This window comes from Aedes aegypti, chromosome 2, assembly GCF_002204515.2.
Source record: "Aedes aegypti strain LVP_AGWG chromosome 2, AaegL5.0 Primary Assembly, whole genome shotgun sequence".
NCBI classification, from domain to species: domain Eukaryota; kingdom Metazoa; phylum Arthropoda; class Insecta; order Diptera; family Culicidae; genus Aedes; species Aedes aegypti.
In genome coordinates, this window is record NC_035108.1 from 177,696,525 (window position 1) to 177,711,644 (window position 15,120).

Here is a 15,120-nt window from a genome sequence, read left to right on the forward strand (position 1 = left end):
ACGCGCACCATTACGCCCCTTAAAGCTAATGAAAGCAAATAAACCCCATTACAGCCACTCATGGCCGAATCACCAACATCGTTGGGGACTAACGACCAAGGAGGGCATAGAACGCTTACTATCTTCCCACGAAGATAAATTGAACAATTATATAACCAAACAAGTAACCAACTAACCCCATAACAAAACTAACACAGCCTCTTCTCTCTCCCATTGTTTCAGAAAAATGACTAAGTACGTACTATGGAAAGCGACCAGCGGCGGACCGCTGGACCCCTTTGAAGTAGGAAGTACGCTTGAAACACTGGGAATTGAATCGGAGGCAAAACAGCTCAAAGGCGGCGAGTTCATTATCCAATGCGAGTCGCAAGAGCAAACCAAGGAGATCCTGGCGGTGACGGCACTCCAGGACGGAACAAAAGTGAGGGCGACCACGCACCCAACCCTAAATGGGTGCAAGTGCATAGTGAGATGCCCTGCGATTAAGAACAGAAACGAGGCGGATATACTAGACCGCTTGAAGCAAGAAGGAGTGGTGGGGGTGCAAGGGATGGGAAGAAACGGAACGTTTCTTCTCACCCTTGCCGTAAACACCCCCCCGCTTACGATCAAGATTGGAGCCCTAAGGGTTCCAACCGCTCCCTTTGTACCAAGACCATTACTATGCAAACAATGCTTTGTCTATGGACACACGAATAAAGTGTGCCGGAATAGACCGGCATGCCAAATCTGTGGAAAGTATCATGATCAAAAGCAATGTAGAAAAAGGCCAACCTGCAGGAATTGCGAAGGAGGCCACCTCCCAACTAGCCGCCTGTGCCCGGTGTGGACACAGGAGATGGCAATAAACGAAACAATTGTCACTAAAAGAATCTCGGGCAAAGAAGCGCGAGAAGAATACAAAAGGACTAACCCCGACTATATCACACCCCCCAAATTGGACACAATGGCCCGTAAAGGTCCATCCCCCTCGGTCAAAGAGCGAACGCCGAAAAGAATGAAACCCGAACCAAGCAAGCGTCCAGTGAAGCCGAAACCGAAACCGAAGCCGGAACCCAGGCTGGAAGCCAGTATCGACCTAACGGATGATAACACAACGGAGGACCCGGAAGCACAGGAGAAGGATTTCACAAGAAAGGCCATCGCCGACTATAAGGTCGCCCTAGAGGCGATCTATGGGTCGAGCGATGACTCAGACACGGATATGGGAGACATCAGCGTGAAAACTCCCGCTGTACAAAAGAAAAAGAAGACAAAAGCATCAAAATGATCAACACAAGCATAAACCTTTCATAACAAATCAATATAAACTAAACAAAACCTAACAATAACTAAACAAATTACTGATACAAATCCGAACACCTGAGCCCGAACTGGTGAAACAAGTGGAGTCGAAGGGGAACCACCAACACACCCTCGGATACCACATGTCGCTAGCAAAGGCAGGGTCAAAGCTTCATAGAAGCCAAACCCCTGCATTTGCATGCGGTACGATGATGATCAAATAGAGTGTCGTGTTTCCCTTTCCTCTCCACTTAAAAGTGGGATGGAAAAAAGGCCAACGCGTAGGTCACCTATTCATCATACGCTGCGGATGCTGGAATACACTGGTAGTCCATCATCCCTGCGTACGATGCAATAGGTAGTACCTTACTGCGGTGGCCTTTTTTCTATAACCTTTTTTCAAGAGGTTTTTTCATAGCGTGGGACCACCGCGGAGGACACTGAACCCAATATAAGGTGGGCGAGGAGTGATACCTCTACGCGATGACCCCACACTAACAGAACCAAACACAAGCAAACTCCAACGAAAACCAAGAGGCAGACCGAGGGAGGATAACTAAGTCCTAAACCAAAATAAAGGCAACTCACCCGTCGCCTAACTTATCCAAAAACACTAGAACGCGCACCATCGCCCGTCAAGGATGATGAAAGCACAAACATAATATCAAACGCAAGATGTCAAGCCCACAAGGCGGACACAAACAAACCCAATGACCAACACAAATAGAACCAAAAGAAGTTAGAACGCGCACCATCGAACATTCACCGATGAAAGCAGACCCAATCCTAAGGTGAAAACCCCGTGCCGAGAGGATGGATGGCGGAGGGTCTTAAAACATAGAAGTCTTGAACGGGAACCTACAGAGCACCAGGGCACACTCTGTAGTATAACGCCCTTGTCACACGAAGTAGGTGTAGTGTGATCGACTGTCCAATCCTACAGTTCAAACAATATCACATGGGAAATCGAAATAACTTAAAACACAGCCAAAAGAACACCCCAGGGTGTAAAACACAAGTTGGGTCAGCTGACCCAAGGGTGAGTAACCCAAACACAATCACCAACCAACCAAACAAAAAGCCCACCAAAGCCAATACCAAGACAACTACACCAAGCACTATAGTCCAATGGAACATATGTGGACTCCGAGGAAAAATCCCGGAACTCCACTTATTATCAAACGAAATCAAACCCAAGATAATAGCACTACAAGAAACACTATTCAACAATAGCAAATACGTAGACAAACTCGACAATAGGAGGTACAAATGGTACTTCCAAACAGGCAAGAACATAACCAAAAACGGGGTAGCTATCGCCATAGATAGAACCATCCCACACAACCAAGTAACAACCAAAACCAAGTTACAGGCAGTAGCCTGCAGAACACTTGGCAAGCAAGCAACTACATATGTATCAATATACATACCGCCAAGGAAACAAACCCCAAACGAAATAAAACAAGAGCTAATGGAACTAATAGACCAACTCCCGAAACCATTCATACTAATGGGTGACTTCAACGCCCATAGTACGAGCTGGGGGAGTTTCAAGACAGACAGATGGGGAACATCTATCCAAGAAATCATAGACGAAAAAGACCTTTACCTATTGAACAATGGGAAAAGCACTAAAACAAGCAAAAACTCGACATGCATGTCGGCAATAGACCTAACAATCACATCAATCAAAACCAGCCAACTAAAATGGGAAGTAGACACCGACTGCAGAAGTAGCGATCACTTCCCAATAATCATAACGGAGGGTACTCATACCAAGTACACCAACCACAAACCAAATTGGGTGCACAGACATGCAGACTGGAAGAAATTTCAAACCCATGTCATGTCCACACTACTACCAAACAACGAAAACACAATAGAGAGTATAACGAGAGAGATACACAATGCTGCAATGGCCAGCATTCCCAGAACAACGAACCCAAAACATGGAAAAGTCCCATGGTGGAACAACAAAGTAGAACAATGCATAAAAGCAAGAAAGAAAGCACTGCGCAAACTCAAAGAACACAAAACAGATGATACAACTAAAACCAAACTACTCAAAAAATTAAACAAGGCAAAACACAAAGCAACCAAGACAATAAAAGAAGCAAAAAGAGAAAGCTGGGAAAACTTCCTAGGCTCGCTAAATGACAAAACCACAGACTCAAGAGAACTATGGAACAAAATCAATGCCCTCAGTGGCAAAAGCAAAAAACAACACCTAACCCTCACAGAGGAAGACAATGTGATAGAAGACCCCGCAGTAATAGCAAACAAGCTAGCGGAACACTTCTTCGAACAATCAGCTACGAAGCACTACACTGAAGGCTTCAAACACACCAAGAGAAGATCAGAAGCGAAAAAGCTAAACCTAGAATACAAGGACAAAAGTACTTACAACCAAAACTTCACACTTGAAGAACTGAACACAGCTCTAAACAAAGCGGAGGGAAAGGCCACAGGCATAGACGAGATAAGCTACGACATGCTGAGACACCTTCCCATTGAAACCAAGATAATCCTCCTAACGGAGTATAACAAGATATGGAACAATGGACCAATCCCCGAACAATGGAAAAAAGGACTAATAATACCTTTACCCAAAGAAAATAATAATCCTCACGATATCAAGAACTATAGACCAATCACGCTACTCAGCTGTGTCGGCAAAATCCTGGAAAGGATGATTAACAAAAGATTAATTACCGAATTAGAAGATAAATTCAATCTAAACCCAGACCAGTTCGCTTTCAGACCTGGAAGGAACACAGACGAATACTTCACCGAACTAGAAGGTACAATAGTACCTCCAATACTAGAAGGCAAATACGTTGAATGCGCCTTACTAGACCTATCAAAAGCATATGACAAGGCATGGAGGAGACCAATATTAGAACAAATGAAAAAATGGAACATCAAAGGTAATATGATAAGATACGTCGAAGACTTCCTATCAGATCGCAAGTTCCAAGTGGAAATAGGCACCACCAGATCAAACACAAAAACCCAAGAAAATGGCATACCACAGGGAGCTGTCATATCAGTTACCCTCTTCCTTATAGCAATGAACTCAATAGTAGGCAAATACAAGAAATCAAACAAGAGTATAAAAGTACTCGTTTATGCGGACGATATACTAATAATAGTAAATGGACAAATCAAACGGAAACTAAGAGCCAAACTACAAAAGATAGTTAACAAGATAACGACATGGGCAAGATGCAAGGGCTTCACCATAGCCCCACACAAGTCAAAAATAATACACATATGTGACCAATTCAAACACAGCAAGAAAACACCCAACATCAAAATAGGCGGACAAACAGTACCACTAGTAAAAAGCGCTAAGGTACTGGGAGTCACCATAGACTCAAGACTAAACTTCAAACAACACATCCAAAACATAACAGAAAATATCAAAGACAGATGCAACATGATAAAAGCCATAGGCGGAAGAAAAAGAGGAGCAGACAGAAGAACTATGCTCCGGGTCTTCAATGCCCTGGTTCTTACCAAGATACTATATGGAGCTCACTTCTTCTCAAGAAGCCCACAAAAGGAGTGGGAGAGACTAGCCCCATCATACAACCAAACCATTAGAACAATAACAGGAGCACTCAGAACAAGTAGAGTATCCTCGATCCTAGCAGAGACAGGAGCCCTACCACTGAATACTCACATCAAAATAAATACCATAACTAAAGCCATTAAATGGCTAGAAACACACGACAATGAAAAAACCTCAGGCAAACCATTAATTACAAGAGCAAACAATTTCGCAATAGAACTAACAGACGAACCCATCCCTAACATAGCCAAAAGAGCTGACTCTATAGGAGTCAGATGGTACGAACCCAAAGCAAAAATCGACTGGTCAATCAAAAACCTAATCAAAGCAGGCGAACAACAAACAAAAGCCAAACAAGTATTCCTCAACACTATAAACAAGTATCCAAATCACTACGTGATATACACAGACGGCTCCGTCAAAGAGGACGAAGTTGGGTGTGGCATACACAGCCCAGAAACAGACATATCAGTCAAACTAAACAAAATGTGCACAATCTTCTCGGCAGAGAGCAAAGCACTACTCATAGCAACAAAAGATATAGCCAAACACAACCAACCAAATATAATATTCACAGACTCAGCAGGGTGTCTAGAGGCCTTAGACAAGAGGCAAACGCACCACCCATGGCTAGAAGAAGTACACAAGGAAGCCCTAAACAAAAACATTACCTTTTGTTGGGTACCAAGTCACGTTGGTATAAAAGGTAACGAAAAAGCAGACAAACTAGCTGAGGAGGGTAGACTCAACGGCGTAGCCCACCCAGAAGTCCCAGCGAAAGACGCAATCCACTGGTACAAGACAAGAGCCCTATGGGCGCATGATAACAAATGGAGAAGAGAAGACAAATCCTTCCTAAGACAATCTAAACCTACAACACTCCCCTGGAAAGACAGGAAAGAGGTAAAAGAACAAAGAATCCTAACAAGAATCAGAATAGGACACACATGGCTATCCCACGGATACCTACTACACAAAGAAGACCCACCCAAATGCAAACATTGCAATGACCCACTAACAATTGACCACATAATAAGAATATGCCCAGAATATGAAACAAGCAGAATCAAATACAACATAAAAGGACTAAGCATATACAACAACGAAGACCAAAACGAAAGGAATCTATTCAAATTCCTCAAAGAACACAATCTAACCGACACAATATAAGAAAGACGAAATAATGACCAAACAAACCGATCACACAATAAAAACACACTAAGAACACGAAACAAACAAAACAGAGACAACACAAACGATCCAAGCAGTACGAACAAGGACAACCAGAACAAGAATAACCCAACCAACATAACGAACACAAGATACTGAACACAACACAAGAAACACAAACAAGAAGCATCTATGCATAACACAAAACGGAAACAATCTAACATTAACCAACAAAATTAAACCAAGGAACCCCCACAAAATACTAAACCAAGAAACACTCAACAAGGAGGTTTTTCCATCAATAGGGTTTAAGATGGTTTTTTACTCCTACATAAGGCAATTGACTCAAACAAGAGAGCATAGACTTCACTGATCCAAATGGAAGACATACGACATGTCTCAAGCATACAGTATACCTTGTATGGGAAGTCTGGACTACGAGAGCCAGTGGTGGTAAGACGCAGAGGATACAACGAATAGAAAATGCGACATAAGAGGTATCGATTTTCCAACAACCCCAACCCTTATTCCTACCCCACCCACCATTACGTTCAGTGGTCTAGAGCCACTGTGGCTGAAAAGCTATACATGCAGGGGGCCTCATTGGGTCTTAAAAAGTCCTGAGGGGCTACCATAAGGAGGCCCCGTGACGAAACGAATTTAGGCAGATTTGAAAGTCACGTTAATTCTAACTCCTCCTCCTCCTGTAGCCCGAGTTATTGCGGTGGGTTACTGGGTCAAGTCGGGTGAAAATAGGCGATTTATTGGTACATGCCATGTTATCTTTATTTATTTCCAATGGCTTTCATTTTAATTTGCACTAATCATTAAGATCTGTTATTTAACATTAAAAACTAATAGTTTTGCATCGTTTAGAGTGTACCAGATGCGGCCACTTGGACTTGATGCCCTGAAGAACCGGCTCTAGATTTGTTAGGTACTAAACCGTTTCAAATCTCTAAAAGTATAGATTGAACAGAAAAGTACACTGAAATGCGATCCCATAAGCTTGGCACAGATGTTAAGATACAAATTGTGCTTTTTCTCATTAATTTGAGGCATTTCGGAGACCCCAAGATGGTCATTTGTAGGATCAATCAAATGCAGTTGACAAAATTATTCAATTTAATCGATCATCAGAAGGTTTACGCTGATGCGTTTTTCTCAAAACTCCTTGGTATAGTGGCCACATTATAGCCGATTCTGGAAATAATATGTGACTTGAAATTTGCCTACCTCCAGGGGCACAGAAGCACAGAACTCTTGTCATCCGACCTGACCCAGGGATCCACCGCAATAACTCCAGCTACATGAACATTCCCGATATCCTTTTACCACTTTTAGAAACTAAATATGTGTACGCGAGTATACTGACAAAAAATCATTGAAATCCGTTAAGTATTCGCTGAGCGGTGAGAGTTTTAGTAATTTTTCTTTCACTCAGGCCTATACGGGTTAAATGGTTTGACGACCGTTCAGAAAATATTATTAGTTAATTATTAATGTATATAAGAAATGTTTTCAAAGATGTTCCTGGCTACCACAGTCTCCAGTTATAGAGGGCTCCTTGATGATGCACAGAATAATGTATAATTGAATACAAAACACAATGTTCTGTTTAAAATTACTGTTCCCTATGGTTGAAACGAACGCTCCACTTATCAATGTAACTGGATGATATATAGGCCCATACACATTATCAAATCAATTTCCCTCCAAGCCTAATTTTCCCTTTCTACATTCATTTGGATTTGTAAAAAACTAAATTTCTGCTGTTATGAGAAATATTGACCATGATTTTGAGGCCGCTATGAACCACGCCCACCGCAACGCCCTAGCTACGCTACGGAAGCTCTTCTAAAGGTCGTTCAAAACTTTTTTTTCCGCAAAAATAGAATTTGTCAGTAAAAATTAATTGTCAGAAATTTTCAATTCGCTAGGTTATTTTAATCAAAAGTTACTTTAAGGTTAAATAAAACAAAAATCTGATTCTATTTTTCATGTATGGTGGTTTCTAGGATGCTTTGAGGGGTATAAGTTATTGCTTAAATACTTTTAAATCATCAGGGGAGCAAAAGTTCATATCAACCAGGCAAAACATCTTTAACTCTTGATCCGTCTTAAAAACGTGAGGAGAAGGCAATTTTAACGCACACGCGATCCTGCTATGAAAATTATATGGCAGGATTTGCAGAAAGAAATCAAGAAATGTTTTTCACAATTAAGAAACAAAAATTTTGAAAACAAAATTTCTCAAGACAGCATTTTGGGACCAATATTGTACAATATTTTCACATCTGACTTACCTGAGTTACCTCAGGGATGTCAAACATCTTTGTTTGCGGATGACACAGGCCTCTCCACCAAAGGACGAAGTCCGCGTCGATTGCAAAAAAGTTTGGATATTTTTTCTTCATACTTGCAAAAATGGAAGATTTCTCCTAATGCTTCCAAAACTCAACTAATAATATTTCCACGTAAACTAAAAGCTCTTTATTTGAAACCTTCAAGTAGACATGTTGTCACGATGAGAGGGGTTCCAATAAATTGGTCAGATGAAGTTAAGTATCTAGGGTTCATGCTAGATAAGAATTTAACTTTCAAAAATCACCTTGAGGGCATTCAAGCCAAATGTAACAAATATGTAAAATGTCTCTATCCTATTATTAATAGAAAATCAAAACCTTGTCTAAAGAACATATTCAAATAAATTTTCAGGCCAGTCATGTTGTATGCTGTACCAATATGGACTAGCTGTTGTAATACCAGGAAGAAAATTCTGCAGATTTTTAGTGATTTTATTTTTTTTCAAAAAGTGAAGTGTTAAAGTTCAATTTGTAGTTTAAAACATACTCTAATAATCCCTCCCCTAAATTTCATATATAAAAGTGTAGTGGTCTGCAGAGAATTCAAAATAAAATTTTAAAAATTATTCTGATGCTTCCCTGGTATACTTAGTACCAATAAGTTACATAGAATATCCAATGTTGAAACATTGGAACAAATGTCAAATAAAATAATTATTAATTTCAGGCAAAAATCGTTACAATCTTCAATTGCCACGATTAATGCGTTATATATTTTGGTTAAGTAAGGTTAAATAAATTGAAAAAGTGTTTTTTTTTCTCCTATAAGCAGGTGAAATCAACTCACCTTTAAAAAATCTGAACTGCTACGGCAAATGAAATGTAAATTGTTGTTAACAAAATGTTACTAAAATTTTAAATTTGTTTTACCAAATTAGGATGATAGTGTTGCCTAATAACACAGAACACCTAGATATAAGAAATGAATTTAATTTTTGGAATGATACTAATACAAAATAGAAAGAAAAAAACCGGGCAAAACTTTGACCCATATATTATATCGCAGATAATATATAAATTGTCGAAATTCAATATATTACCTTTAATTTTAGCGAAATATGCCAGATCATAACATTAGTTTTGAATTGTGCTTGAAATTTCTTGCCCCACACGAACTTTTGCCCCACTTTACTTTACTGATAAAGCAATGGAAGTTGTCAATAAATAGTTATTTATGCAACAAGTTGCAAAATGATGATTTTTTCAGCACGAGTCGTACGTTTATCCAACGAGGCTCGCCGAGTTGGATAAATACGACGAGTGTTGAAAAAATCGAATTTTGCAACGAGTTGCATACAACATTTTTTGCAATAACGAAAAATGCCGGTAAAGTTGGGATTTTAGGGATATTTCATCCATGCGTTGTAGCAAATCAGTATTTCTCAATCAGGTAGGCTATGGAATGACCGTCACAAATTTTCACACTTCCATTGCTGATTCTACTTTCAAAGACAGACCAGGAAAGGACACCCCGCTTAGAATTTTCAACCATATTATATGCTGAATCTTGGCAAATTACAAGAACCACCCCATAACGCACCCCATAATTTCCTTGATAAAAAGTAAGCCGATATGCAATCGAATTGCAAAAAGGGTTTTTATTGACCACTAGTGGTCCCGACAAACTTCGTCTTGCCATCAAGTAGGCTGATAGAAAATGTCAAGAAATCCCCTATACAAAATGATATCTTAGTCTTCTCCCGTTTTCCCCATAATTCCGGAGACTTTTCAGAACCTTTTCCTCGCACGAACACGTCGCATCCCTTGTGGAGGGCAACAGTGAAAAACTTGCGTCAATCCGATGACCCGTTCTCGAGCCATTTCGTGACATACAAACACCACTCCATTTTTATTTATATAGATTGAGCGGTACCCGGGTAGAGGAGAATAGCAAAAGAATAACAAAATTTACTATTAAAATAGAATGTTTGAATAGCAAAATTTGTTCTTTGTTTGTTTGAAATAAGAGATAAAATAACAAAAATAATAACTAAGTTTGTATGGCATAAAAACTAAAAAATAACATATTTTGCCATTGTAATAACAAAATAATAGCAAAAATATAGGCAACCGTAAATAACAAAATATGTTATTATTTAGATATTGATAACAAAATAATAACTAAATAAGCTATTCGCAAGTAGATCAAAATAATGGTAATTTTAGTTCTTTGACTTTAATATCTTAATTTAGCATGATTGGAAAATAAACTTTTTGCTTTCCTGCTAAAAAACTTTTCTTTTTGAATCTTCAATGAATATCATACGAATAGTAAAATGAGCTATTATGGTAAAATTTGATATTGGTTTGTTGTCATGAATTATTTTAATAAAGTTTTCAAATATCAAAATAATGACATATTTTACTGTGATGGCGATGTTTGTTATTCTTTAGATATTTAATGTTTTTTAGTATTTTTTGCACAAATAACAAATTTTACCATGATAGTATATTTTGTTATTGATTAGCTATTACATGACATTCAAGAATAACATATCAATGATAAATTTTGCTATGATTGTATGTTTTGCTATTGATGAGATATTTAATGTCATACATTAATAACATAATAATGGTTAAAGTAGATATGATTGCATAATTTGTTCTTATTTTACCATTATTTTGTTATTCACCTCTACCCGGGTAGCACTAAAATCATACATATTTCTACCGTTTTGTCTCAAATTCCGAACAGACTCATATTCCGAACACTCGGTTTTTGTATGGCGATTTGGTTGAAATGTTTCGCTGCAATATGTCACCAAATAACAACGAAATGGTTAGCAATTGCAATTCAATTTTAACGTCTCCAACAAAATTTATTCCGCGGGTGTAGTGATAATACTCTAGTTTGAGACCAGTAGAACAAGCTCAGATGAATTTATTTGCGAAATTATTTATTTGACAACGATTTATTCGTGCTGTTCGGAATTTGAATCAAGGTGTTCGGAATATGAGACAGAATGATCACCGTGTTCGGCATTTGAATCAAAATATTGTTTCATACTTTAACGTAAAAACAATACTAAAACTCATTAAATCAACATTATTATCGGTACACCCAACAGCTAACAGTTAGACTTTGTGAAGAAATTAAAATTAACACGAATATCAGCCAATTTATGCCCATCAGATGCATTTGAAGTCACTGTTGACCTTAAGTGTTCGGAATATGAGTCAAAACGGTATTCAATATGGACTTTGCTTAACGTTTGACCTAAGCATGTTAGCATAAGTATCTTGTCCGATTCGAACCGATAACCTTCCCATAAGAATCAGGTCACTTAATCTTCTACATTTCCACCCTTCTAGAGAAGTTCACGGCTTTCATTTACACTCGCACGTTTGGGCTCGACGCATGCAAAGAAAATGCATTCGGCTGCCCCTTGCGTTGAATACGTCTCTACGGCGTCTCGTGCGAGATGGAATTTCCCACGCCTCACTTTCTGCGACCAAAGTGTTCTTGAACAGATGGGGGAAAAGTTCTATGCGGTTTGTTTAGCAAAATGTAATATTTTTATCATGTGGTGCTATTCCCACTGATATAAAAGCTAGTGTGGTGTTCCATTAGATACATCAGTTACCTACTATCTGTTTAGGAACCAACAACTTAAGTTTACTAGTCAAATTCAATATGAAGGTATTCGAAGTTGAAGTATTACAAAGAGATAAATTTTCACCCAACTTACTTCTTAATTTACAGTTTATGTTAGTGCTGTTCTTTGCTTTTGTGGTTGGCATTTCCGCGTACGGCCACCATCATCACACCGAAAGCATCAGTGAATATAATTTCAAAACATTTCACGAGATCCCGGAAAAGAAACTGGATGACGAAGTGGAAGCGAAATTAACCGTTTTGAATAAAATGCTCAAAGATTACCAAAAAGAACTGAAAACTGAAGTGAAATTGAAGTCTGAGGTACAGAAGGAAGAGGTGGAAGTTGACGAAGCGGCTAAGGATAAAGTGTACAGTTACGAGTTTGGATATGGCGTCAAGGATCCGAAGACCGGAGACAGCAAGGATCAGTGGGAGAAAAGCGTCGAAGGAAAGGTTAAAGGAGTTTATAAGGTTGCCGAATCGGATGGTACGCTGCGGATCGTCGAATATGAGGCAGATGATAAGAAAGGATTTGAAGCAAAGGTGACAAATGTGGCACCTGAGCACATAGGAGAGGAGAAGATCATCAAGGAAGAAATAAAAGAGCCTCATAGTTACAGCTACCTGAAAAAATACTATCATTAGGATAAGATTATTAACCGTCTCCTTATTAACACTCTGAATCTGAATTCATTGTACTCCTCAATATTTAATTGCAATAAACTCATTATCTAATACCGCAACAACATTTTTGTTTTCAATATAGTGGTTTTCCGGTTTTATCATTAGTCATTTAATTCATTACTTGCCATTTGCCGCTCGGTTTTATCACGGTTTTTATTTCGATTGTGAATTGGTGGGATTGTGAAAGGTTCTGGGCAGTGCTGACAAGTTTCCATCTCAGTTTCTAAATTTCACGCAGAACTAAATGATTGCAGCAGTCGCATTCAGCTCCACGGTGTGAGAACTGACAGAGGCTGAACCCCGTATTCGTACTTCTTCTCAAACATTTTGAAGAGAAGAAGCACATATTTTTTACTTATGGCAACAAAATTGAACGGTTGTTCAAAGTTGTCTTGAAAGGTCTGATCATAAGTCACATGGAATGATCAAAAATGGAATATAAGATTTACTTGGATTTTCCCCAGTCCATGTAATCATTATGGAACAGAGAACTCAATCTGGAATTGTTCGGAAAGGACTTTCTCAAGAATATTATTTAGTTCACTGTAATAGATAAGATCTTAATAATATTAAAACTTTAGAAAAAGCAGGACTTCATAAATCTTACAAATAACAAATAACTTAGTTTTCTCCGGAGAGAATTCGGTACCCAGCTTCACAGCCCATGCGGACAAATAGTCCAGAGTATCTTGCAACGGTCCTTGCAAATCGTCCGTCTCTGTTCCTGTGACAGAAACAAAGGTGTCATCCGCAAGCTGTCTTAACAAGCAATTTCTCATGAGACAATCATCAAAATATCTTACGTAAAATTGCAAAGAAGAGGACTTAAACACGAGCATTGGAGGAGACCCATGTAATTTATTCCCGAAGTTGTCGCGTTTTCATGTGAGAAAAAAGCTTCTCAGACAACAACAGAAAAGAGATTCTCAGACAACAATTTGTACAAGAAGTTGTTCAAAAAAGTCCACACTCGTGGAGTTTGTCTGTTGGACATCTATGCAAACTGCATCAAAAGTCCTTTTAATATAAAAAAATAACCCATCTGTTCTAGGCCAGTTGAATTTCAGTTGAAAGCAGCGCAAGATAATCGCTCGTTCCTTTGCCTCTAAGGAATCCAAATTGCGTATCTGAAAGAAGCCCATTCGATTCAAACAAATTGTCCAGCCGAAAGAAAATCATCTTCTCTAACAACTTCCGAAGGCACGACAACATCGCAATAGGACGGTACGAATTGTAGTCCGACGCAGGCAGCCCAGCCATGTTGTATGCTGTACCAATATGGACTAGCTGTTGTAATACCAGGAAGAAATCTCTGCAGAGGATTCAAAATAAAATTTTGAAGATGATTCTGAAGTTTCGTTCCAGGTATAGTACCAATGAGCTTTTTTCGCTCTAATATGCAGTCGAAATCAACTCACCTGTAAAAATTCTGAACTGCTACGGCAAATGAAATGTAATATGTTGTTAACAAAATGTTAATTAAAGCTTAATTTTGTTTATGTGAGTTTAATAAATTTATAAATCAATGCAAATATAACGGATGTGAATTTTATTTTCAACATTTGCAAATTCATCAGACATACCGTAAAACGGGGTAACTTTGATAGTTTTTTTTTTTCGAAAAAATGTGGTGAGTAACGTACAATCAAAGATACCCGCATTATCAAAGGTACCCGTTTTACGGTACACGTTTTTTAGATTTTTTTTTTTGGTTTTCCACGCATTCGGTTTTTGGCCCAAAAAACATTAAATCACACTAAAGACTAATCAAACGAAACAGATCCGGTAAAATTCGAGTGGTTTGTTCTGAAGTCGTGCGCGGTCAAACGCGTGTCGACCATTTTTATGTATACAGTTAACATTTTTTACAATTTCCTTCATGGTTCAATATTTCAAAACCCTTTCAACTTCCGATCCTTCCCTCTGTCTAGACGCTTCAACCTTTTGCCAGACCATACGGCATCACCTATATTGAGCAGAGGGAAGCTGCTCGCATTGAACCATTGACCGGAAAACGAAACAACATAATACAACAGCTGAAGAACATGCGTGTTAATATCTAGACTTGTTTGTTCGCATTGTTTATAAACCACTGCTATACGGTAGGATTGCTATCAGTTGTTCAATCTATAGTGATTAAGTAACTACCGACAAGATGTTAATAGTGAGTATGTTTGCAGTTTAGTTGATCATTTGGTTTTGTTCAGTGATATCTAACTAATTATTTGTAGACCGCATCAGTATTAATTATTCTGGCAGTAGATCTTTACTTGGCAAATTCTCAAAATCAGAATGTTGGCCAAAGCGAAGAATGGAATCTTGTTCGGGAAAGCAAAGGAGTAATTGAAACACAACAACCTGAGCAAGAAATCAGCGAAGATATTGTGCTGCCCAATTATGAGTTTGCCTACGGAGTCCATGACCCAAAAACTGGTGACCATAAG

At 38.7% G+C, this 15,120-nt stretch overlaps 2 protein-coding genes across 2 annotated transcripts; both read left to right on the forward strand.

Annotated features, from left to right (window-relative positions):
* The first annotated feature begins 226 nt into the window (after positions 1 to 226).
* Positions 227 to 1,270, forward strand: LOC110675151. The gene has a single exon (XM_021839532.1). The coding sequence runs from the start codon at positions 227 to 229 to the stop codon at positions 1,268 to 1,270; it is 1,044 nt and encodes a 347-aa protein (XP_021695224.1).
* A 10,758-nt stretch (positions 1,271 to 12,028) lies between these two features.
* On the forward strand, positions 12,029 to 12,637 carry LOC5568286. Its single transcript, XM_001652111.2, has 2 exons — positions 12,029 to 12,034; positions 12,098 to 12,637. The coding sequence occupies exons 1-2, from the start codon at positions 12,029 to 12,031 to the stop codon at positions 12,635 to 12,637; spliced, it is 546 nt and encodes a 181-aa protein (XP_001652161.2).
* The last annotated feature ends 2,483 nt before the right edge of the window (positions 12,638 to 15,120 follow it).

What these genes read in the sequence shown, in the direction of transcription:
- LOC110675151 (XM_021839532.1), top strand. Translation starts at nt 227, where the DNA reads ATGACTAAGTACGTACTATGGAAAGCGACCAGCGGCGGACCGCTGGAC.